Source organism: Ursus maritimus, unplaced genomic scaffold (assembly GCF_017311325.1).
Source record: "Ursus maritimus isolate PB19 unplaced genomic scaffold, ASM1731132v1 scaffold_12, whole genome shotgun sequence".
NCBI classification, from domain to species: Eukaryota; Metazoa; Chordata; class Mammalia; order Carnivora; family Ursidae; genus Ursus; species Ursus maritimus.
Genome location: NW_024423564.1, coordinates 2,285,179 through 2,309,595, shown reverse-complemented (window position 1 = coordinate 2,309,595; position 24,417 = coordinate 2,285,179). Strand labels below are relative to the sequence as shown.

General features: G+C 40.5%; 1 protein-coding gene across 4 annotated transcripts in view; it reads left to right on the top strand.

Annotated features, from left to right (window-relative positions):
* SETDB1 (SET domain bifurcated histone lysine methyltransferase 1) overlaps nt 1-24,417 on the top strand; it is a 30,564-nt gene that overhangs the window by 509 nt on the left and 5,638 nt on the right. For 2 of the 4 annotated variants that reach the window (XM_040626783.1, XM_040626781.1), the window contains exons 2-14: nt 673-943; nt 1,755-1,906; nt 13,767-13,801; nt 14,224-14,323; nt 15,162-15,287; nt 15,449-15,650; nt 16,164-16,237; nt 17,334-17,524; nt 18,644-18,773; nt 19,446-19,620; nt 19,704-19,862; nt 20,690-21,325; nt 21,763-21,879. In XM_040626783.1, coding sequence (XP_040482717.1) covers nt 684-943; nt 1,755-1,906; nt 13,767-13,801; nt 14,224-14,323; nt 15,162-15,287; nt 15,449-15,650; nt 16,164-16,237; nt 17,334-17,524; nt 18,644-18,773; nt 19,446-19,620; nt 19,704-19,862; nt 20,690-21,325; nt 21,763-21,879 — 2,357 coding nt within the window. In that variant the 5' untranslated portion in view covers nt 673-683. Of the gene's footprint in view, nt 1-645; nt 944-1,754; nt 1,907-13,766; nt 13,802-14,223; nt 14,324-15,161; nt 15,288-15,448; nt 15,651-16,163; nt 16,238-17,333; nt 17,525-18,643; nt 18,774-19,445; nt 19,621-19,703; nt 19,863-20,689; nt 21,326-21,762; nt 21,880-24,417 lie in introns of all 4 variants that reach the window. The other 2 variants (XM_040626784.1, XM_040626782.1) reach the window with 2 other exon arrangements.

Below are 24,417 nucleotides of genomic sequence, written 5' to 3'. Positions count from 1 at the left end.
TGGGCTCGCACGGCATTCTGGCATCAGTTTTGCTTGAGCCGTTTTATCAAAACAGTTAACACTAATGCATGGGTTATTTGAATGGTACTTTTTATGTAGCCACATTTTATTCCCAGATTGCTTTAAGTTCCCTTTACTTTGGGGAAACCTCTTTGCTTCTGTATGCTTAGGTGTTAATAGACTTTGAAAAGTAAATTTCCACTTGGAAGCAAAGTAATGTAAGGCGAACAAGTGGTTAAAGAGGAAACAACGAGTTTTAGTGAGTTACAGACTAACCGCTACCCTCCAGATGGAGATAAGTGTTCGAACTGGCATAGCATGCAACAAAGATTTATCTCTTCAGTGAATTAAGGAACACAGGTCACAGAGATACCTTCCTCAGCAAATTGGTTCTCTTCCGTTTCCTAAAACATTATTTTCGGTAGCTCCTTGCTGCATAATATATGTTCTCCATGCCCTCAAACTTTTAAATCTTAGGCCTGTAGTCTATAGGATAAGATACGAATGCTACAAAATCTTAGCGTCAGATACAGGAGAATGAAGAGAGAGAACATAGAATCGAGCTTAACTGTATTTGAATAACAAGTAGTAGTGTGGGAATGAGTTTTATTGGGGTACTGATATTTGGTGGTTATGACTCCACAGGTAATCTTAGTTTTCTGTTCCATGTAGAGGACAACAGCATGTCCTCCCTCCCTGGGTGCATTGGTTTGGATGCAGCAACAGCTGCAGTGGAGTCTGAAGAGATTGCAGAGCTGCAACAAGCTGTGGTTGAGGAGCTGGGTATCTCGATGGAGGAACTTCGGCAGTTCATCGATGAAGAACTAGAAAAGATGGACTGTGTACAACAGCGTAAGAAGCAACTAGCAGAGTTGGAAACGTGGGTAATACAGAAGGAATCTGAGGTGGCCCATGTTGACCAGCTCTTTGATGATGCATCCAGGTGAGGACTACGTGGGAAATAGGAAATCTCCCCTTTGGCAGACATTTCAGAAGTATGATTGTTCATGATATTGTGCACTTTATAAAGCACTTTATACTTTACAAGGTACAAATGTATAGAACCTTCCTCTTCCTCATAGGTTAGGATCCAAAATCTGACCTCAACCACCCATATATAGAATATTCATCTATCAGAAGCTAATGTATAGGCAGCAGCAGGGGAGTTCTTGAGTCCTTTCCCCTTTTTTCTCCTCTATCCTGCTTCCAAACAATTGCTTTGTTTTCTTAGTGGGGTGATCTGGGAAGTGAAGATTGTAAAGTGTTGCTGTCTTGTGTAACTGTGGAGCACGAGCCCTGTATCTACTCCTAAATCCCCAGAAGGTTTGTGTCTGACACCTTAGTTGTCACTTAGAACACATTTTCAGTTCACAAGGTAAATGATGAGATGTGGTTGAGAGGACTGTACTCAGGGCTTATTTTGGATTTTTGAGGAACTAGCCTGGAAACCACTATTTAAACATTTTTCTATGAGAAAAGCATTTTAAATTCTAAATGGTTGGTGCCTAGGTGGCTCAGTTGGTTAAGTGTCCAACTCTTGACTTCAGCTCAGGTGTTGATCTCAGGGTGGTGAGTTCAAGCCCCGCACTGGGCGTGGAGCCTACTTAAAAAATAAAAATAAAAATGAATTCTAAATGAAGAAACTTGGCCTGTTTAAATTGAGGTCAGTGTATACTTAAATATGTATAAATTCTGATGGCTTTTATACCTATTTCTGCTGGCTTTGACCTTTTCTACATGTGTTCCAATATTAGGGCAGTGACTAACTGTGAGTCTTTGGTGAAGGACTTTTATTCCAAACTGGGTCTGCAATACCGGGACAGTAGCTCTGAGGATGAAGCTTCCCGGCCTACAGAAATAATCGAGATTCCTGATGAAGATGATGATGTCCTCAGTATTGATTCAGGTAAGAGATAAGGCTACAGGTAGAAAGTCTCAGGATTGAAATTGAAAGACCGGAAGTTAATTAGATAAAAGAAAGAAGAAACCATTGTCACTGACTACATATTCCAAACTGTTGGACGTGTCTATTACCGAAGAAATAGAACGTTTTAGTACCATATGTGTTCCCTATGTACTACTTCCTGATGGAATGACCTTCCTTTCCCCATTCTGTGTAACCTCTATTCTGAATTCCCTTCCTTTTCTTTATAGGTGGCATTAGCACCTATGTATGTATGTATCTCAAATGGTAGATTTTTGGGTTTTGTCTACTTTTGAGGGGTTTTTTAGGTGTAATTTATGTACTATAAAATTCACCCATTTTAAGTATATAGTTTGGGTTTTCGTAAATTTATATAGTAGTGCAGTCTTCACAGTCCAGTTTTAGAATACTTGGCATTACCCCAAAAACATCCCTCATACCTGTTTGCCTACATTGTCCGTTTTCACCCCCCCAAGTAACTACTGATCTGCTTGCTTCCTTTTTGCCTTTTCTAGAAATTTCATATAAATGGAATCTCAATTTATTGTCTTTTGTATCTGGTTTCTGTCACTTAGCATAATGTTTTTGAGATTAATCGATGTTATTACAGGTATCCATAGTTTGCTCCCCTCTTTTTGCTGAATAATAGTTCATTTTATAGATATACCACAGGTTTTTATCCATTCTTTCCCTCTGCAGTCTCTGCTCTACCAGCTGAGCTATGGAAGAGCGCTTTATCCATTCTTTAATTGATAAATATTTGGGTTGTTTCCAGTTTGGGGGCTATTAGGAATAATGCTGCTATTACACATTTCTGTATAAATCTTTATATGGGCATTATGTTTCATGTCTCTTGGATATTCCACCTAGGAGTAGAATTTACTAGGTTTTAGGGTAAGTGTATGTTTGGGTTTTTAGGAAACTGCCTTACTGTTATCAAAAGTGGCTATACCATTTTACATTCCCACTAGCCAAGTATGGGGTTCCAGTTTCTTTACATCCTTGCCAATGCTTGGGATTGTCGGTCTTTTAGCCATTCTAGTGTGTGTGTGTGATATCAAATTGCGATTGTAGTTTGCATTTCCCTAAGGAAGTTGAGCATCTTTTCACATACTTATTTGCCATTTATGTATGTTCTTTGGGGAAACATCTATTCAAATTTTTAGTCTTTTTTTTTTTTAATTGTGTTGTCTTTTTATTATTGACGTAGAGAACTTAAGTTTTAGGTACAATTCATTTATCATATATTTTACACTTTCTCTCAGATGTGGTCTTTTCATTTTCTTAACGGTGTCTTTTAAGAGTAAAACTTCTCAAGGTAAGGGTTGAGGGCGGGTTGTTTATTTTGATTATGGCTATCCAGTTGTTCCACCACCATTTGTCGAAAAGACTGTCGTTTTGGTACCCTTGTCAAAAATCAACTGGCCATGTATATGAGGGTCTATTTCCAGATTCTGTTTTGTCACATTGATCTAAATATCTCTCTTTATACTAGCACCACACTGCTTTTATTACTGTAACTTTATGGTATGTTTTAAAATCACTTGATGGAAGTGCTCTATATTTATTTGTATTTCATATAACTTCCAAATAAATTTTGGGATCAGCTCGTCAGTTTCTATCAAAAACATTTTTTTAAACCTGTTAGGGTTTTTAATAGGAACTATATTGAATCTAAAGGTCAATATAAGGAGCATTACCTTTTAACAGATACTCAGTCTTCTGGGGCGCCTGGGTGGCACAGCAGTTAAGCGTCTGCCTTCGGCTCAGGGCGTGATCCTAGCGTTATGGGATCGAGCCCTACATCAGGCTTCTCCTCTATGAGCCTGCTTCTTCCTCTCCCACTCCCCCTGCTTGTGTTCCCTCTCTCGCTGGCTGTCTCTATCTCAGTCGAATAAATAAAATCTTTAAAAAACAAACAAACAAATACTCAGTCTTCTAATGCATTCTCTCATAAATGTTTTATTTTTAATGCTAATGTGAGTGAGATTATTTACCTAATTTCATTTTAGGATTGTTTGTTGCTAGGATATGAAAATTTAGTTGATTTTTGTATATGAATCTTATAGCCTGTGACCTTAGTAAGCTCACTTCTAGAAGCTTTTTGTGAATCCCTTTGGATTTTCTGTATGTTACCTCATGTTGTCTGCTAATAAAGTCAATTTTACTTCTTCCTTTCTAATATAGATGTCTTTTATTTCTTCTTCTTGCCTTATTGTACTCTCTAGAACCTCCAGTACAATGTTGAATGAAAGACTTGAGAGCAGACATCTTTTCCTTGCTCTTTATCTTAGGGGGAAAGCATTTCGTCTTTAGGCATTAATTGTAACGTGAGCTGTAGGGTTTTTGTAGATATCCTTTGTCAGGTAGAAGGAAGTTGCTTCTATTCCTAGTTTGCTGAGAGTTTTTATCATGGCTCGATTGGATTTTAGATTTTGCCAGTTACTTTTTCTGTATCATTCTCAGATAATCATAGAGGTTTTGTCCTTTTTCTTATTAATAAGGAGTATTACAATAATGATTTTCTGGATGTTAAACAAACTTTGTATTCCTGGGATAACCCCCCACCCTACCCTTGCCTTGTTGTCTTAGTGTATAATCCTTTTTATATGTTTCTGTATTAGATTTGCTAATATTTTGTTAAGAACTTTTGCACCTGTGTTCATGAGAGCTGTTGTAGTTTTATTGTAATATGTGTTTTTGGCTTTGGTGTTAGGGTATTATGGGCTTTATAAAAATGAATTGGTAAATGTTCCCTCCTCTGAATTTGTATGAAACAGAATTATCTCTTCCTTAAATGTTTGATAAATTCAGCAGGGAGGCCATCTTGACCTGGATTTTTCTTTGTGGATAGGTTTGTTTTTTTTTAAATAAGCTTATTAGTTTGGAATAGTTTTATATTTTTTTATAAATTGCAAAGATAATAGAGAGTTCTTGCATACTTTTCCTCAGTTTCTTCTAACGTTAGTATTTTATGTTACCATGGTACGTTGGTCAAAAGTAAGACGCAAACATGGGTGCATTACTTTCACCTAATCTCTACACTTTTGATTTCTGGGCTTTTTCCATTACAGAATACCACATTGAATTTATTGTGGGAAGGTTTTTTTTTTGTTTTTTTTTTAAAGATTTTATTTATTTATTCGACAGAGATAGAGACAGCCAGCGAGAGAGGGAACACAAGCAGGGGGAGTGGGAGAGGAAGAAGCAGGCTCACAGCAGAGGAGCCTGATATGGGGCTCGATCCCACAACACAGGGATCACGCCCTGAGCCGAAGGCAGACGCTTAACCGCTGTGCCACCCAGGCGCCCCTGTGGGAAGGTTTTTAATTACTAATTACTTTTCTTTACCTGATAATGTCCATTTGGATTTTCTATTCCTTCTCAGGTCCCTTTCATTAATTTGTATCTTTCTAGAAATTTTTCCATTTCATGTAAGTTGTCTAAATTATTGCCATAAAGTTCATAGTATTCCCTTATGATTCTTTTGAATTTCTGTATGTTCTGTAATAATGTCCCTTCTTTCATTCCTGATATTGGTTATTTGGATCTCCTCTTTTTTTTTGCTTGGTTAATCTGGCTAATGGATTGTCATTTTTTATGCTTTTTTCCAAGCAACCAGTTTTTGGGTTCATCAATTTATTTTTCTCTACTGTTTTCCTGTTTTCTATTACACTGATTTCTACTCTGATCTTTATTCCTTCCATGTACTTGGGTTTGATTTGTTCTTCTTTTTCTAGTTTCTTAAAATTAAAACAGATTATTGACTTGACTTTACATCTTTTTTTCTTGCTAACGTTAATACTTAAAGGTATAAATTTCCCTTTAAATGTTGCTTTACTGCATCTCCTAAATTTTTGTGTGTTGTATTTTCTTTCTTTTTTTTTTTTTAAGATTTTATTTATTTATTTGACAAAGAGAGACAGCCAGCGAGAGAGGGAACACAAGCAGGGGGAGTGGGAGAGGAAGAAGCAGGCTCCCAGCGGAAGAGCCCCATGTGGGGCTCGATCCACTGGGATCACACCCTGAGCCAAAGGCAGACGTTTAACGCCTGCGCCACCCAGGCGCCCCTGTGTGTTGTATTTTCATTTAACTCATAATTTTTAATTTCCTTTGTGATTTTTCTTCGACCAATTGATTATTTCAAATATTTGGGAATTTCCTAGATTTCTTTGTGTTGTGAGTTTTTTACTTAATTTCATTGTGGTCAGAAAATATACTTCATATTATTTTAATCCTCTTAAATTTATTTAGATTTTTTTTAATGGCCTAAAATATTATCTGTCCTGGAGAATGATCCATGTGTGCTTGAAAAGAATTTGTATTCTGCTGCTGTTGGATGGAGTATTTTATAAATGTCGGTTAGGTTAAGCTGGCCAATAGTGCTGTTCAAGTTCGTGTCCTTATTAATTTTCTGTGTAGTTGTTTTAACAGTTACTTGGAAAGGAGTTTTGAAATCTTGAACTAAAGTTGTTGAATTGTTTGTCCTTTCAATTTACTTCAATTTTTGCTTCCTCCATTTGGGGGTCTATTATGTATACATTTATAGTTGATTTTTTATTATTAAAAGATATCTCTGTGTCAAGTGATATCCCTTTTCTTAAAGTCCATTGTATCGGATATTAATATAGCATTTCCATTTTTATTATGATTACCATTTGCATGTTGTGTCTTTTTCTGTCCTTTTACTTAAATTAAAATCTATTTCTTTAAATTTAGTGTATCTCTTACAGACAATATATAGTTAGATCTTATAGTTTTTTTAAATCCAGTCTCACAGTTTCTGGCCTTTAAATAGTGTTGAGTACATTCATAGTTCATATGAATCCGTATGGGTGGATTTATATCAATCGTTTTGCTCTTTTCCCCCCGTATTTTTTATATTTGTTTTTTTTACTGCCTTCTTCATGTCAGACAAATATATCAGTAAATCATTTTAATTCCTCTGATTTTTTTTTTAGCTTTTTAAAAAGTGTTTGATACTTATCTGATCATTATCTACTACAAGTTAATACTGACTTAATTCTGGTAAAATACAGCAACTTTGCCCAGGATAGCTCCATTTTCACTCTCTCCTTGGGTGATACTGTTGTCAAATATATTGCATCTACATATGTTTAAAGCCAACACTTTAGTGTTATAATTATTGCAAGGACCAATCTTATTTTTAAAGAACTTAGGGGAAGAAAAGAGAAATATATATATTTACCCAGATGTTTACACTTCCGTTGCTTTTTATTCCTTCCTATGGATCTGAGTTACCATCTAGTGTCATCTTTTTCCAGCCGGAAAGATTTCCTTTAATATTTCTTGTAGTTCTGCTAAAAGTGAATTCTCTGCCTTCGTACACAAGCAGGGGGAGCGGCAGGCAGAGGGAGACAGAGAAGCAGCCTCCCTACTGAGCAAGGAGCCCAATGTGGGGCTTGATCCCAGGACCCTGGGATCATGACCTGAGCCGAAGGCAGATGCCCAGTTGACTGAGCCCCCCAGGCGCCCTGTGGGATATAGAATTCTTTTGGCACTTTAGATACGCCATCCCAGTGTCTTCTGGTCTCCATTATTTCTGCTGGAAAGTCAGATGAAATTGTTGTTTGTATCCTGGTTGTGAGTCATTTTTGTCTTACTGCTTTTAAGATTTTCTCTTTCGATTTTAGTAGTTTGACTACGATGTGTCTAGGTGTAATTCTCTCTGTATTTGTCCTACTTGAGATTTATTGAATTTGGACTGTAGATTCAAGTTTTTCATCAAATTTAGAAGTGTTTCAGTCATTATTTCTTTCTTTTTTTTTAATATATGTATTTTTTTCAATGTATTTTTTTAAGATTTTATTTTTAAGTAATCCCTACACCCATTGTGGGGCTCAAACTTAACGACCCTGAGATCAAGTTGCACACTCTACCAAGTGAGCCAGCCAGGTGCCCCAGTCATTCTCTCTCCCCTTGCCCTCTGAGATCCCTGTTACCAATATGGTAGAATGCCTCACATTGTCCCATAAGTCTCTGAAGCTCTGTTCATTTTTCTTCAGTCTTCTCTTTGCGTTTCTCTATATAGGAATCTATATTCTAGTTTACTTATTCTGTCATTTTAAATTTGCTTTTTTAGCTTCTCTAATGAATGTTTCTTTGCAGTTTTTGTAATTGCAACTCCAGAATGTCCATTTGCTTCTTTTTGTAGTCAGGTCTTTTGTTTACTAAGTATTAGCATATTTTTCTTTTTTTTAGTCTTTGTAGTTTCTTTTAGCTCTTTGAGCATATTTATAAATCCAGTATCTAGGCTCAGGCAGCAAGTCAGTTTCTGTTGCCACAGTTTTTTCCCTGAGTATAGGCTGCACTTTCCTGTTTCTTTGAACATTTCATCATATTTTGTTGTTGGAAGGTGGACATTTTCGATAATGTAGCAACTCTGAATTTTAATTTAGAGTTGCTGTTTTCTTTCTCGGGTGGGAGGGGGAAAGGCAGAGGGAGAGAGAGAATCTTTTTTTTCTTTTTTTTTTTTTTTAAGATATTATTTAATTATTTGACAGAGACAGCGAGAGAGGGAACACAAGCAAGGGGAGTGTGAGAGGGAAAAGTAGGCTTCTCGCCAAGCAGGGAGCCCAGTGCGGGGCTCGATCCTACCACCCCGGGATTATGACCTGAGCCGAAGGCAGACGCTTAACGACTGAGCCACCCAGGTGCCCTGAGAGAGAGAATCTTAGGCAGGCTTCATGCCCAGCACGGAGCCTGATGCGGGACTCAATCTCATGACCCTGCGATCATGACCTAAGCCGAAATCAAGAGTCAGACGCTTAACCAACTGAGCCACCCAGGCACCACTCTGTTTTCTTTTTCATTCTTTCTTTTTTAAGTAATTTTTCTTATACTGCCAACTCTGTCTTCCCTTTAGTGTGCAGCTGATGTCTCTGCTTGGTTTTTAAATTTAAACTATATATTAGCTTGGCTCCTAACAGTTGCCCCCTTTTTTAAAATAGTTCAGCCATTGAGTTATACAGAAGTATAGAGAATGCATTCAGACTTGTGTTTAGTTCTCTTGTCTCTTTTGGGTTTCTTGGATCTTTTCTGTATGTGCGTAGTTTAGCAGTCACCCACAGATTCGTATATGTTTGTATATATACATGTATGTATACATATACACACACACACATATATATGTATGTATATATAGTCATATATATATATGGCTTGGCTCCTAACAGTTCCCCCCTTATTTTTGCATAGTTTAGCCAGTAAGTTCTGTGGTGTTTTTTTTAAAGATTGATTTATTTATTTTAGAGAGAGTGCCGGGAGGGTGGGGGGCAAAGGAAGAGGAGAGAGAGACCTCAGCAGACTCCGCAGTGAACATAGAGCCCAACATGGGGCTTGGTCCCATGACCCCGAGATCTTGACCTGAGTCAAAGTCAAGCGTCAGACGCTCAACAGACTGCGCCACGCAGGTGCCCCAAGCCAGTGAGTTTTACAGAGGTGTGGAGAATGCGTTCAGAGTTGCTTCTAGTTCTCAAGTCTCCATTGACTCTCCTGGGTCTTCCCTGCGTGGGCATAGTTTAGCAGTCACTCAGGAATGTCTGGAGAATTTATTTAGGCCTGTCTGTGGCTCTCATTTCCAGGATCTGACCGGTTTGCTGCTCACACTAAACAAGAACTGCAGCCTCAGACTGACGGCTGCTCCTCGTCATGGCTAGCGCCTCAGTGGTCGGGCTGTAGTTTCCGCTCACCCAACTAGAGAGGGAGTAGGGATGGGACCTGCCCCAGGCAAGAGCTCCACAGATTTCACCTTCCTTGCCAGAATTTTAGCCGTTTTTCAAGAACAAATACTTCTCAATTTGTTGTTTGTCTTTGGTCAATTTCCAGTGGCCTGAGTTGATTGTTTTTCACAATTCTTTCTAGTTTTATACTTGTTTTCTGGTTAAGGGAATCATCCTTTTCATATCACTATTATCAGAAGTGCCATAGTTGTGCCTATTTTTCAACTGTATAAATGGAATCTTAGTATATGCATTTTTCAGTCATTTCTTTAACATCATGCTGATGTTGCAATGCTTAGTTCAGTAAATACTACAGTATACTGTTCCATCTTGTGAATATGACACACTCTATCTCTTCTCCTGTCAGTTGCCATTTCATTTGTTTTCAGTTCAAATAATACTCTAAATATTCTTATACATGACTCCTAATCCACTTTCTCTTTATTTATAATTTTTTAATTTAAATTTTTTTAGTTAACAAACAGTGCACTGTTGACTTCTGGAGTAGAAATCAGTGCTTCATCACTTAAAACACCCAGTGCTCATCACGAGTGCCCTCTTTAATACCCATCACCCATCTGGCCCATCCCCCTCCCACCTCCCTCCATCAACCCTCAGTTTATTCTCTGTCATTAAGAGTCTCTTATGGTGTGCAAGAATCTTTCTCTTTTGGCAGTCTTACTAAGTTTTTAGGATGTATATGCTGTAAGACTGGAGTTGCTAGTTCTTAGGGTATGGGAATTCTAACATTACTGGATAAGTAACAGACAGCTTTCCAAAGTGGTTGTACCAATTTATATTTGTAACTACCAGTGGATGAGTGTGTCCTGTGCTCCACATCCTTGACAACACTTGGTATTGTGGTTTTTTAATTTAATTTTATTTTTAAAAGATTTTATTTATATATTAGAGCATAAGGAGGGGGAGCAGCAGACAGAGTGAGAGGGAGAAGCAGTCTCCCTGCTAAGCAGGGAGCCCGACGTGGGGCTCAATTCCAGGACCCCAGGATCACAACCTGAGCCAAAGGCAGGCTCTTAACCGACTGAGCCACCCAGGCACCCCTTTAGTTTTTCTTTGAAATGTCTGTTCTTGCTTTTTGTTCAATGATCGTTTGTCTTTTTCTTGATTCATAGGAAGTCTTTATATGTCACAAATACTAATGCTTTGTAGTTATGAGTTGCAAACATCATTTCCAGGTTCTGATTGATATTTACTTTTTATGTTATTTGTTGATTAATAGAAGTTATAATTTTAGCATTTTCTTTTATGATAATCGGTTTTTATAGCCTTTCTGCGCTGGGACTTTATTATAAAGATCTTTTATGTTGCCTTTGAAAGTTTCATAGCTTTGCCTTTAATCCAACTGAAATTTATTTTTTGTGTAGTATTTGAGGTAAAGATCTGAATTTTTTTCATATGGTTATTAATGTTCCAGTGCCACTTACTGAAATGAGTCCCTTCTTACTGATTTACATTGTTTGCTTGTCATAAATTATTTTCATATATTTGTGGGTTTATTTCTGGACTTTCTATTCTGTTTGATTGCTCTGTCGTTTTTTCTTACATAAATTCTATATTGTGTGTAACCGGGCTTTGTAAGTTTTCCATCTGTTAGTTCCGGTAACCTTTGGTTTTCTTCTTTATGGATGTCTTGGTTCTTTTTACCTGTCATGCTTTTATATATATTTGAGAATCAGCTTGTCATGTTCCCCACTCACCTGCTCCCCCTGCCAAAAAAAACTATTGACAATATTAAAAGATCAATTTAGGGATAGCTGATCATTTCATACTATTTAATTTTTCTACACAAACACAATTTATTTAGTCCTTAACATTTTTCAGTAAAGTTGATGGTTGCACAATGGTATCAGTGTACTTAATACTACTGAACTGTACGCTTAACAATGGTTTAAGGTCATATATTTTATGTTACGAGTATTTTACCACAGTAAAAAATTGGGGGGAAAAGAGTCAGATTTATAGATTACTGAGAGGGAATATTTTCCCTAGGTATTTGAAGTGTGGGGATAAAAAGCAACATAAAAACTGCATGTTGAATATGAGTAAAAGGATGCAGAGGGGGAAAAGTACATATGCACGTTTACAGAATCTTTGGCTGCAAGAGAAACTGATACATTGGTTGCTTCTGAGGAGAGTAACTAGAAGCAGGAGTCTGAGGAAGATTGATGTTTTACTGTGTGTCCTCTTATAATGTTTGAATTTTTTTATCAAATGAATATTTTTACTTTTAAAATGCACTTTTATAGTTGTAGAGGTCTAAGATAACAGGTATTTAGTCGTATACTATATTCACAGCTCTTTGAGGAACGTGTGTGTATGCATAGGGGTGTGTCTCTATTCTCTCTAAGGTTTGGTTCGTGTCAAATAAATTACTATGTATCCTAACTTCTGAAACTTAATGTGTTGTTAGCAGTCTCATGTTACTAAAGATTCTTTAGGAACCTCATTTGGAGATACTACAGTTTATTTAACTATTTTATTAAATGGACTTTTTTTTTAGGACATGTACATTGCTTTCCTTTTTCTTTTTTTTTTTAAGATTTTATTTGAGAGAGAGAGAGAGAAAGAGCAACAGAGATAGCAAGAGAGAGCATGAGCAGGGAGGTGAGGGAAAAGCAGGCTCCCCGCTGAGCAGGGGGCCTGACGTGGGGCTCGATCCCAGGGCCCTGGGATCATGTCCTGAGCCAAAGGCAGACGCTTAACCACTGAGCCACACAGGTTCCTCTCCATTTTTGGTTTTTTGGTTTTTTTTGCTGCCTTTTTCTCCCGGTTTTATTGAGATATAATTGACGTACAACATTGTATTGGCTTAAGGTGTGAAAACAGTGATTTGATATATATCCATATATATCATATATATTGTGAAATGATTACCACCATTGCTTTCCATTTTTTTTAAGACTTATTTATTCGAGGGGGGGGGAGAGAGAGAGTGAGCAAGAGCAGGGGGAGGGGCAGAAGAAGAGGGAGTAGAAGGTCCCCACTGAGCAAGGAGCCCAATGTGGGGCTTGATCGCAGGACCCCAGGATCATGACCTGAGCTGAAGGCAGACGCTTAACTGACTGAGCCACCCAGGCAACCCTCCATTTTTAAATAGGTGTTATAAATCTCTAAAACTGCATTGTCCAATACAGTAGTTAACCACTATCTAGCTGTAGCTATTTAAATCATTGAAATGTGAAGGGTCTAGTATTTTCCAGAATATATAAAGAACTGTTGCAACTCAAGGATAAAAAGACAACCCAGTTTAAAAATGGGCAATATATTTGAATAGTTATTTTTTCAAATAAGATGTGTAAATGACCACTAAGTATATGGAAAGATGCTTGACATCATTAGTCATTAAGGAAATGTCAGTCAGAACCCCTTTGTATTAATTAGGATGGCTGTATTCAAAAAGAGACAGTAACAAGTGTTGACGAGCATATTATCACAGCAAGAAGTTCTGTTGGACAGCGCTACTCAAGAATAAACATTTTTGCTTCATTGACCACATTTCATTTTTCAAATCATTCAAATAATCCATAAGCAAATTGTTGTTATAAAAATTTAAATATACAAGGGCGCCTGGGTGGCTCAGTCTTTCAAGTGTCTGCCTGTGGCTCAGGTCATGATCCTGGGGTCCTGGGATCGAGTCCTGTGTTAGGCTCCATGCTCAGTGTGGAGTCTTCTTCTCCCTCTCTCTCTGCCCCTCGCCCCACCCACCCTCTGTTCATGCTCTCTCATTCTCTCTCTCTCTCTCAAATAAATAAAATCTTTTAAAAAAAATTTAAATATACAGTAAAAAACCCAAATCCTATAGACTACCACCTGTCACCGTACTTTATCCTCAGGTAAGCACTGTCATCTGTTTTCTGTGTATCTTTCTGTACCATTTAGTACTTTTACATATATATTTTTATGTGGTTGCCAGTAGTTATTAGTAATAGTTCCATGGTAATGTTTTTAAGTAGCTTAGTTATATATAATACATGCAAATAAAATCCCTCAATGAAAATAAAAAGTTGCTTAGTTATTGGTTTTTTGGAATTTCTTATGTGTAAGTCTCTTACATTCATCAAAGCTTTTCTCATCCATAGGTGATGCTGGGAGCAGAACTCCCAAAGACCAGAAGGTGAGTTGGGACAGGGAAGGTAAAGGTGAGAGGTAAGAATATGAAGATGGGAGAAACTTCTGGCCTGACCATTCTGTCACTTCAGCCATCAACATAATCATCCACTCTATAATTAGCCCTGTGGGTTCCAGGCCTCTAATAGGTGTTCTAAGGATGCAGCAGAGGTTACTTAGAGATGTATGCACTAAGTGCTGTATGAATGTAGAATTTGGCAGCGATCGGCTAGGTGAGATTAATCAAGGAATGTTCCCTAAAGCTGATTTCTGAACCAGATTTATAAGAAAGGGCAGTTTTGCCTGATAAAGTAACCATACCTTCCCAACCATAACTCATTCTGTTTTGTTTTTTGAAAGACAAGTTCTTATTCTCAAGTCTAACCCATGCTATTTTAAAACTTGTTTCCCTCATCACCTTTCTTGTAGCTCCGTGAAGCTATGGCTGCCTTAAGAAAGTCAGCTCAGGATGTCCAGAAGTTCATGGATGCTGTCAACAAGAAGAGCAGTTCCCAGGATCTACATAAAGGTTAGGGTCTGGAGGTACCTTGGTATAGAGGATGGGGGCAGGGATGGGAGGTGAATTCCTACAGAGATTTCATGGGTAAACGGCTTTGTTTTAGCATCTCAGAATCTTCTTCCACCTCTGTTGGGTTCTTTTAAACATCACGGTTTTCCTTGTCTGCTTAAGCCTTTTGTCTGCTGATTTTCCAGTGTGTGGTGGCTTTATCCAAATACCTTTTTAGCTCTGTGCTCATGACTACTTGTTGATGGAGTTTAGAAGAGAACAACTGAAACTTTTTTTTTCTTTTAAGATTTTACTTATTTATTTGCCAGAAAGAGAAAGAGAGAGAGAAAGCACAAGCAGGGGGAATGGCGGGCAGAGGGAGAAGCAGGTGGCCCTCTGAACAAGGAGCCTGATGCAGGACTCAATCCCAGGACCCTGGGATCATGACCTGAGCTGAAGGCAGGTGCTTAACTGACTGAGCCTCCCAGCCATCCTGCAACTCAAACTTTTATAAAGAGGTCCGAGGGAAACTTTGTCCTGTAGGGTTGTTAACAGATCAACACGAAAATGTTTTATAAATACTACTTCATACTTAATGAGTGTAATTAATATTGTTAATTCGGAGTTGGAAATACTTAAAGTGAGATGGTCTTGAATTATGTGTGAATTTCAGTTATGTATTTCCTATTAGCATAAATAATTGAGTCAGCTGTGTTTTTTGTCTGCCCAAGAGAGGAGCAGAAGTGGATCAATGATTGCCCCATTTTCCCCAATTACTGTATTATACCATCCTTAGTTTCCCATTCACTCTCCCGATCTATGCCATATCTCTTTAGAACGACTTTGCTTTCTTTCGTAGGAACCTTGAGTCAGATGTCTGGAGAACTGAGCAAGGATGGTGACCTGATAGTCAGCATGCGCATCCTGGGCAAGAAGAGAACTAAGACATGGCACAAAGGCACCCTTATTGCCATCCAGACGGTTGGTATGTTCAAGCTAGAAGAGCTAAGGAAGGGCAACCTGCAGGTCTCCATTGCTGATCATTTCTTCTCCCCACAGCCTTGCCTTTTGTCCTCATGTAACAGTCAGGATTTACACAGAAACTGGTGGTTTTATAAATTTTGTTCATCTTTTCCTTTTATTCAGGACCAGGAAAGAAGTACAAGGTGAAATTCGACAACAAAGGAAAGAGTCTCCTGTCGGGGAACCATATTGCCTATGATTACCACCCTCCTGCTGACAAGCTGTTTGTGGGCAGTCGAGTGGTGGCCAAATACAAGGATGGGAATCAGGTCTGGCTCTATGCTGGCATTGTAGCCGAGACACCAAACGTCAAAAACAAGCTCAGGTACCTGGACAGAGGATTGTAAAGAGAGTAGAGGCCAGTAGCAAAGCACCTGCCCTAATCAGACCATAGTCCAGATCTCACAATTAGCTTTTGTGTTTAGGCCCCAGTGACCAGAAACCCTTGCTCTTTTTTTTGCTACAGGGGTCGTGTGAGTGATTCTTCCTCCTTTTTTTCTTTTGTTCTCAAGGAGAAAACTTGGAGGAAAACTAGGAGGAGAGTCGTCAAAATTGTTTAATGGTTAGGGGAATAGAAGGAAGGTGAAACTAAATGGTTTTAGCAAAATAGGAGTCTGATAGTGAAACAAGAATAAATAGCCTTTGGAAAAGCGGAGGTAAGTTGCTTAGATTGAGGGAGAATCCTAACTCTTAGAAGGGAGAGTAATAGGAAGGAAGTAGTAGACTGGAACATTTTCCCAGGAGTGTCCTATTTGTGATCATGAGTGGAAGCTATGATAATTCTGTGGGTCATGTTAACATAACCCCTGATCTTTCTGCCATCACTCTTTCCTTACAGGTTTCTCATTTTCTTTGATGATGGCTACGCTTCCTACGTTACACAGTCTGAACTCTATCCCATTTGTCGGCCACGTGAGTGTCACTCCTTCCTTCCTGAGTTTTATCCATTTCCTCTTCTACCTTGTATTTCTTCTTAAGATAATCCGTTGAAAAGCCCTGATATTAAAAGAAAAGAAAGGGAGGGAGCCAGGCATGTCAGCCGGCCATGATATTTGTGGTGCTTCCATCTCAAAGAGCGTAAGTTTGGTTAATGTCTTTTGGAAGATACAGTTTTTGGAAGATACAGTTCTATTTGCTTATCTCTAGTGCTGGATCTTTGTAGTCAAAGAGTGGGACACTAGGAGATCATCACTGACCTTGGGGGGACTCTCTTACTGTAGCTGTGTTTTGATTTCAGTTCTGAGTGATTTAGGCTTAAGAAGATGTTACTTCTTTCCTAGTCTTATCCTTCATCTCACGTTTTGTAAATCTGTAGTCTGCATGGTGCTCTCTGCAGAAGCTGAATTAAATGGAGGCTTCACAGTGTCTTCTATACTTGTGTCTCTGGCTTGAGAACAGACTCCTACAAAGCAGTTGTTTTTAATTACAAAAGAGTTAACTAACACTGCTCCCTTTCCACATAACATGGCAGTAAATACATTCAGGGTCCCTGAGAAGTAATCTGATAGAGAATGAGAAGGAAGGACAAAATTTTTTTTATCAGTTTCGTGATGCCACCTGATCTTTTTTATTTATCTCTCGATTTATATCAAGTTAGCAAGAATTTTCACTTGAATTTTCCTAAACAAAACATCCATTTTTATGAAATAAGGGACTCACCTGTATTTGCATATTGCTTAGTTAGTATTTCTTTACTTGATCTGTGTGTGCATTTACACACTAGGTTCAGTACTTTTAGGTAGCCTTGGTTTTGCTTCTGAGGTTTTGTTTTCTTCATGTATTTTTTCTCTCCCTCCTTGAAAAATGCCCAACATCTCCTTGCCAACCATTTATTTTTTCCTATCAAGACATGCCCTGGGGCGCCTGGCTCGCAAAGTTGGTAGAGTATGCAGCTCTTGATCTTGGGGTCATGAGTTCAAGCCCCACATTGGGCATAGAGATTACTTAAAAAAGAAAAAAAGACCTGCTCCGCTTGCCCTCTCTCAGCCCCCCTTCTTCCTTGGGACAGTGAAGAAGACTTGGGAGGACATAGAGGACGTCTCCTGCCGGGACTTCATAGAAGAGTATATCACGGCTTACCCCAACCGCCCCATGGTGCTGCTCAAGAGTGGCCAGCTTATCAAGACTGAGTGGGAAGGCACATGGTGGAAGTCTCGGGTCGAGGAGGTGGACGGCAGCCTAGTCAGGATTCTCTTCCTGGTACTGTTTCTTCCCCAGAGTTTCGGAGGCAAGGGTTAGGGTGGGATGGGGGAGCATAAGAGGCAGTAATGAAGATGATTTTGTAGTTCTCCATAATTTTCCTCTTTTTTTATCCTATCTGTTCTGTTTCGGGTCAAATTTTACTTTGTGTTTTTATTTCTCTCTGATGGTTATGAAAATAAATTCCCTGGGGCACCTGGGTGGCTCAGTTGGTTAAGTGTCTGCCTTCTACTCAGGTCATGATCTTGGGGTCCTGGGATTGAGCCCCACGTCAGGCTCCCTGCTCAGCAAGGGGTCTGCTGCTTCCTCTCCCTCTGCCTCTCCACTCTCAGCCCGTTTGTGCGCACACATGGTCACTCACTCTCATAAAATCTTTAAAAAATAATAATAAATTCCCTAAATTTAATTATGAGTTAATTTGCCTGTTGGTTTGTTTTTCTCTCTCTGTCAGAATACTGCATTGCATGTAGGCACAGAGAAGGCAGTTCCATTTGTCCAGGGTCAGGGATTTGGTAGCATAGTGAGACAAAAAGAAGGCATGAAAGAATGAGAGGTCTTGATGATTTTTTTTTTAAGATTTATTTATTTTAGAGAGAGAGAGCAAGAGAGTGCAAGTAGGAGTCGGGGAGGAGCAGAGGGAGCCCGATGCGATGCGAGGCTCCATCCTGGGACTCAGGTCATGACCTGAGCCAAAGGCAGATGCTTAATTGACAGCCACTGGGGCACCCCTTGATGATCTTTCAAGGCCCTGTTTAACTCTTGGATCTTCTGTACCCGTCCCCTTCTCCCCATTCATGCCTTTCGTAACGTTACAGTCCTTTGAGCTGTCCTCAGCCCTTTGTTCCTAAGGCCTTACCCGTGTCATACCACTTATACTCAATGTAATAAACATCTGTCTCTCCCGTAATTTCTTAAGGAAGGAGTATGTATATATATTTTTTTTCCTGATGGCTGTCATGGAGCCTGGAACATACGTTTATGTGAATACATAAGGAATTTGGGATTCATCAGGGAGGTTTCCTTCAAGGAGGCACATGGAAGCATATTCTCCACAGATGGGAGGATAGATCCTAGCCTTTAATTCATTTCCCTCCAACCTCCTTCCTCCCCGTCCCCTAGGATGACAAGAGATGTGAATGGATCTATCGAGGCTCTACACGGCTAGAGCCCATGTTCAGCATGAAGACTTCCTCAGCCTCTGCATTGGAGAAGAAGCAAGGGGGACAGCTCCGGACACGTCCAAATATGGGTATGTCCTGAAGGGGACACCAAAAGGGAGGAAAGAAACAGACAAAGCAGCAAAGGAGAGTAATACATTAGCTACCGTTTGTTCACCAGGGTGACACTGCTGACTCATTGGAAGCAGGATGTGTGCCCTGAGTTGTTGCCAGTAGTACCGATGGATTTGTGGTGCTGCCTGCACATGTAGTGGCTCTGCTTCATTCTAAACGACCCCATAAAAATCTAAAAACAACTGGCTTAGGTTAGGGGCCAACGTGGTAGTAGTTACCTCTGTTATCCACGTGAAGATTGTCTGCTTTGTATATTATCCATGGTCAATTTTTTTTAAAGCCCAAACTGCTTTTGTTTTTATATGTTCCTGGAATACTTTTTGGTTGGTTTTTCCTGATAACGTTAGTTGATCAAAGAACGCATTTTTAAAATTTTTTGCTAAAAAACGACCTAATTACTAACATAAACCGTGTTTGAGGAAGGAAGATAAAGCCTTACTGAGTCAAAGCCAGCCAGTGCCAGTATTTTCACTCATTGGTGTAAATAATGAGAACCAACAGTCTTTAACACTTACTCAGAATGTTTCCATTGCTGCTTGCGTACATTATGTAAATTGAGGATCAGGTGTGTGCATGAATATACATGACACAGTTGTCATCTTCAGTGGTCAATTTTCTTTTTCCTCTAGGTGCTGTGAGGAGCAAAGGCCCCGTGGTCCAATACACCCAGGATCTGACCGGTACCGGGACCCAGTTCAAGCCAGTGGAGCCCCCACAGCCTGCAGCCCCTCCTGCCCCCCCTGCGCCCCCTGTCCCACCTGCCCCACCTGCTCCCCCTCTGTCCCCACAGGCAGGTGACAATGAGTGAGTGATATTCTTTCTTATTTACTAGTTGCTTTCACATTGCATTTTCTGTATCCTTTACTGTATGATGTCTGATCTCTTAGCAGCTTGGAAAGTCAGCTTGCCCAATCTCGGAAGCAGGTAGCCAAAAAGAGCACATCCTTCCGGCCAGGATCTGTGGGCTCTGGTCATTCCTCCCCTACATCTCCTGCACTCAGTGAAAATGTCCCTGCTGGGAAACTTGGCAGCAACCAGACGTACAGGTGAGAAACTCCCAGGCTCTCTGTGGGGAGATGGCAGCATAAACTAAATGGTCACTTATGGGGACATTCCTTGGTTCCAAAGTGCTTGAAGTTATAATGGTGAGGAGTTTGGACTTGAAAGCTTTTTTTTTTTAAAGATTTATTTATTTATTTGAGAGAGAGAGAGAGTGTGCGTGTACTGTCTGTGGGGAGGGGCAGTGAGAATCTCAAGTGGACTCCACACTGAGCGAGGAGCCTGATGCGGGGCTTGATCTCAGGATCCTGAAATCATGACCAGAGCCGAAATGGAGTCGAACATTTAACCGACTAAGCCACCCAGGTGCCCCGAAAAGAAAGCTTTACTTGGGAAATTTCCAACAAACAGGGCGTAAAATTAATTGAATTAGAAATTAGGTGCCTAGAAATATGGAATCACTAGAAAGTCATTTGTTAAAACTTGTCATTGAATGTGGTGTCATCTTGGTACAATAGAAAGATTACTACTGCCTCTGTCCTTGAATCGGGAGTTAGTCAAGATGTCTGTAGGACACATAAAAGAGGAAAAACCTTGGTAGAAAACTGGACTGTTTTTTCTGTAATTCACGGGCAAAAAAAGCTAGGAAAAGGTATACTGTTGAGGTGGAGATGTTTTCAGTCAGCGAAGAGTCACCAGGGCCCTTCATTGTCCAGGTGTGGTAACGCAAGGAAAAACATGACTTCTTTGGGTCCTCTGTAGCTTCCCGGGCACAGCTCTTTGAAGGATAAGTGCATTAGCCAGCCGCAGGGGTCCTTCCGCAGCAGAGAGGTCCCGTTGCCCCCTTACCTGATCTCTTGCATGTCTTTCGCAGGTCACCTTTAGGTTCAACAGCCTCTGCCCCAGCAGCACCCCCAGCACCCCCAGCACCCGTGGCACCGCCCGCCTTCCACGGCATGCTGGAGCGGGCCCCAGCAGAGCCCTCCTACCGCGCCCCCATGGAGAAGCTCTTCTACTTACCTCATGTGTGCAGCTATACGTGTCTGTCCCGAGTCAGACCTATGAGAAGTGCGCAGTACCGGGGCAAGAATCCTCTGCTCGTCCCACTTCTCTACGACTTCCGGCGGATGACGGCCCGCCGCCGAGTTAACCGCAAGATGGGCTTTCATGTTATCTATAAGACACCCTGTGGCCTCTGCCTTCGGACAATGCAGGAGATCGAACGCTATCTTTTTGAGACTGGCTGTGACTTCCTCTTCCTGGAGATGTTCTGTTTGGATCCATATGTTCTTGTGGACCGAAAGTTTCAGCCCTATAAACCTTTTTACTATATTTTGGACATCACTTATGGGAAGGAAGATGTTCCCCTCTCCTGTGTCAATGAGATTGACACAACCCCCCCACCCCAGGTGGCCTACAGTAAGGAACGAATCCCGGGCAAGGGTGTTTTCATTAACACAGGCCCAGAATTTCTGGTCGGTTGTGACTGCAAAGACGGGTGCCGTGACAAGTGAGTTGGTAGGGTAATTGCTAGCCCTGCCTCCAACTTTGTTATCCTTGTCTTTCCTTTGCCTTATAACTCCATTCATTTCCTACTTACGTCCTCCTTCAGCTGGAGCTCCTGCTGTAAGGCCTTCATGAAAGCTGTGGGAGGCTTGGGTCTGATGTGGCCCCCACTGCATGACCCTGGGTACACGTGTCCTGTGTTTGTTTCTTTCTCTGATTCTCCCCCTTTTCCTTTGTGTCCCTCCATCGTGCTTTCAGTTGCCACTTGGTTTCATTCTATCTTACCCTCACTCTTGTCATGTTCTTACTGTCTTTACCCTTCTCGTTTACGTGTATGAGAGAAAAAGATTTTCACTAACTTCTCCCTGTCCTTTGGTAGTACTTCCCGCCTCTAAAGAAAGTCTCACAGGTCTAGCCGTCATACCCTTCTGTCTTACTCAGGTCCAAATGTGCCTGTCATCAGCTAACTATCCAGGCCACAGCCTGCACCCCGGGCGGCCAGATCAACCCTAACTCTGGTTACCAGTACAAGAGACTAGAAGAGTGTCTGCCCACAGGGTAAGTAGGGGAAGGTGAAGCACCTCAGACACGGAGTTCTAAAAATTGGAACCAAAAATAGAGTAACTGAAACCAGGTATTTTATCAGTTAAATCTTATTTACTGAATTTGCAGCACGTGTTTGTTCCTTGGGCTTTCCTTTAAATGGAGACTTCTAATGATTGACTGGAACCTAGCAATTGCAGTTAAAGATGTTCTTAATTTCATAGTTGTACGTATACCCTAACAGACTGTGGTTATGCTGGCAAGGGGGACGCGTTCAGAGAGAAGTATGCAGGGACCTGACTATATAGGACTTTGTAAATGAGAATAAAAATTAGAACCAAACCATGGTGCGATAGGAAGCTGTTAGAGGGGGCGCCTGGGTGGCGCAGTCATTAAGCATCTGCCTTCGGCTCGGCTCGGGTCGTGATCCCAGGGGCCTGGGATCGAGTCCCGCATTGGGCTCCCTGCTCGGCGGGAAGCCTGCTTCTCCCTCTCCCACTCCCCCTGCTGGTGTTCCCTCTCTCACTGTGTCTCTCTCTCTGTCCAATAAATAAAATCTGAAAAAAAAAAAAGAAGAAGCTGTTAGAGAATTTTAAGCAGGCAAATTGATGCCATGTGCCTTTTGAAGGTTACCGTGGCTGCTTTGTGGAGACTAGGTCTTGGGGGTAAAATGGTTATATATGAACATGGAAACTAACAAAGCTGGTGCTCAAGATACATAATCAGCAGAGAACAGAAGAGAGGAGAAAAACATCAATGAAATAATTCAGAAATTGTCCCATAATTGAAGGGTCTGTTTCCAAATGGAAAATGCCAGTCATGTCCCGGCATAACAGATGAAAATAGATCCCCACTAACACACATTGATAATAAAATGTGATCATTGTGTATACAGAACACTGAAGACAAAAAAAAAAAAAAAAATCCTAGAGCCTCTAGAGAAGAGAAATAGACCACAAAAATAAAGACTCAGAATATCTTCAGCCTTCTCAAAATGACATTAGAAGCTGGATGGAAATTAAGGACTCTATTCAGAATTCTAAGGGAAAACTTATTTCTAACCTAGAGTTCTAAACCCCAGGCATGAATTTTAAGTGTTAAAGCAAACTAAAGACATTTTTTAGACATGAAATACCTCAAAATTGTCTATTAGTCCCCTTCTCAGAAAGGAAAAAGATCTGTCTTCGGCTCAGGTCATGATCCCAGGGTCCTGGGATTGAGCCCCATGTTGGGCTCTCTGCTCCCCAGGGAGCTTGCTTCTCCCTCTCCGTGCTGTTCCCCCAGCTTGTACTCTCTCTCAAGTCAATAAGTAAAATCTTGAAAAAAAGAAAGTTAACTGGAATTGTTTGCCAGAATAAGGGGAAGAGTTAAAAGGGAGGAAGGCATACTGATGCAGGAAATAGCGGCTCCAGCTCAAAAGAGCATTGAGGGAGAACCCCACAGATGGTGGAGTGAAGGGGTCTTCCAGGCTGACAGCTGTGCACCGGACGGGACAGCCCGCGTGAGAGCAGCACGGATCCGGCTACAGGAGAAGCTCTTGTATGGAGAATGGGCTTAGCAGAAAACCTGGTACGTCTGAGGATCTTCACAAGAGATCGAGGCTACCAGGGAAGTCAGGAGATGAATTTGTGCTGAATGCAAATTGAGAACTAAGCAAAGGGAGAGACAGTCACTAACTTTAGCTGCATCGCTGTATCATGTATGTTTTAATTATAATAAAATCTGAGTCTTGTAACAATGTTTAGATTTGCTAATGCTAGGTAGTAGATAAGTGTTCACTGTATCTTTCTTCGTGTTTGAAATGTTTCATAGAAATATTTCAGATAACCACAAATAATACGTCACTTCCCTGCCTCAAACTTTAATAGCTTCCCACTGCACTTTGGATTTCGTTCTGCCACTCTTCATCTTGGGTCACAAGACACTGTACTATCTGGCCCCTCCTATCTCTTTCCCTTCAAAACTGTGCTAACCACACTGATATTCTTCAGTTACCGAATCCAGTTTGCCCAGTGTTTGCCAGCCTACCTCAGGGGCCTTTGTACATGCTGTGCCCTCTGCTTGGCATCTGTCCACTGTTCTTTGCCTGGTTATCTTCTTTAACCTTGAGCTCTCAGCTTTAATCTCACCTCCTCAGAGAGACCTTTCTTGGCCAATCTAAAACTAGGTCATTTTCCCTCCCTTAATGCTCTCATTGAGCACCCTGTTTGTGTTTTTATAGCATCTGGGGCAACTTTCATTTATGTGCTGCCTTGCGTTTGTTCTGTTTGTTTCTGTTAGCATGTGAGCTCCGTGGGGATGGGAACCTGTCTGTCTTGCTCACCGTGGTATCACCAGCAGCTGACTGGCCCAGTGCCTGGCACATAGTAACTACTTAAAGAAATTTTGTTGAATGAATGAATGAATGATACAGTATAACTACTCTGAAAAGTTTCATACAGTGGTGATTAGACCTAAGTTCAAATTCTGACTTCATCCATTCTAAGCTGATCTTGTGTTATTAGCTGTAAACAGAAGAGTTGAACACACATGCTCCCCATCCCCACTGAGGTT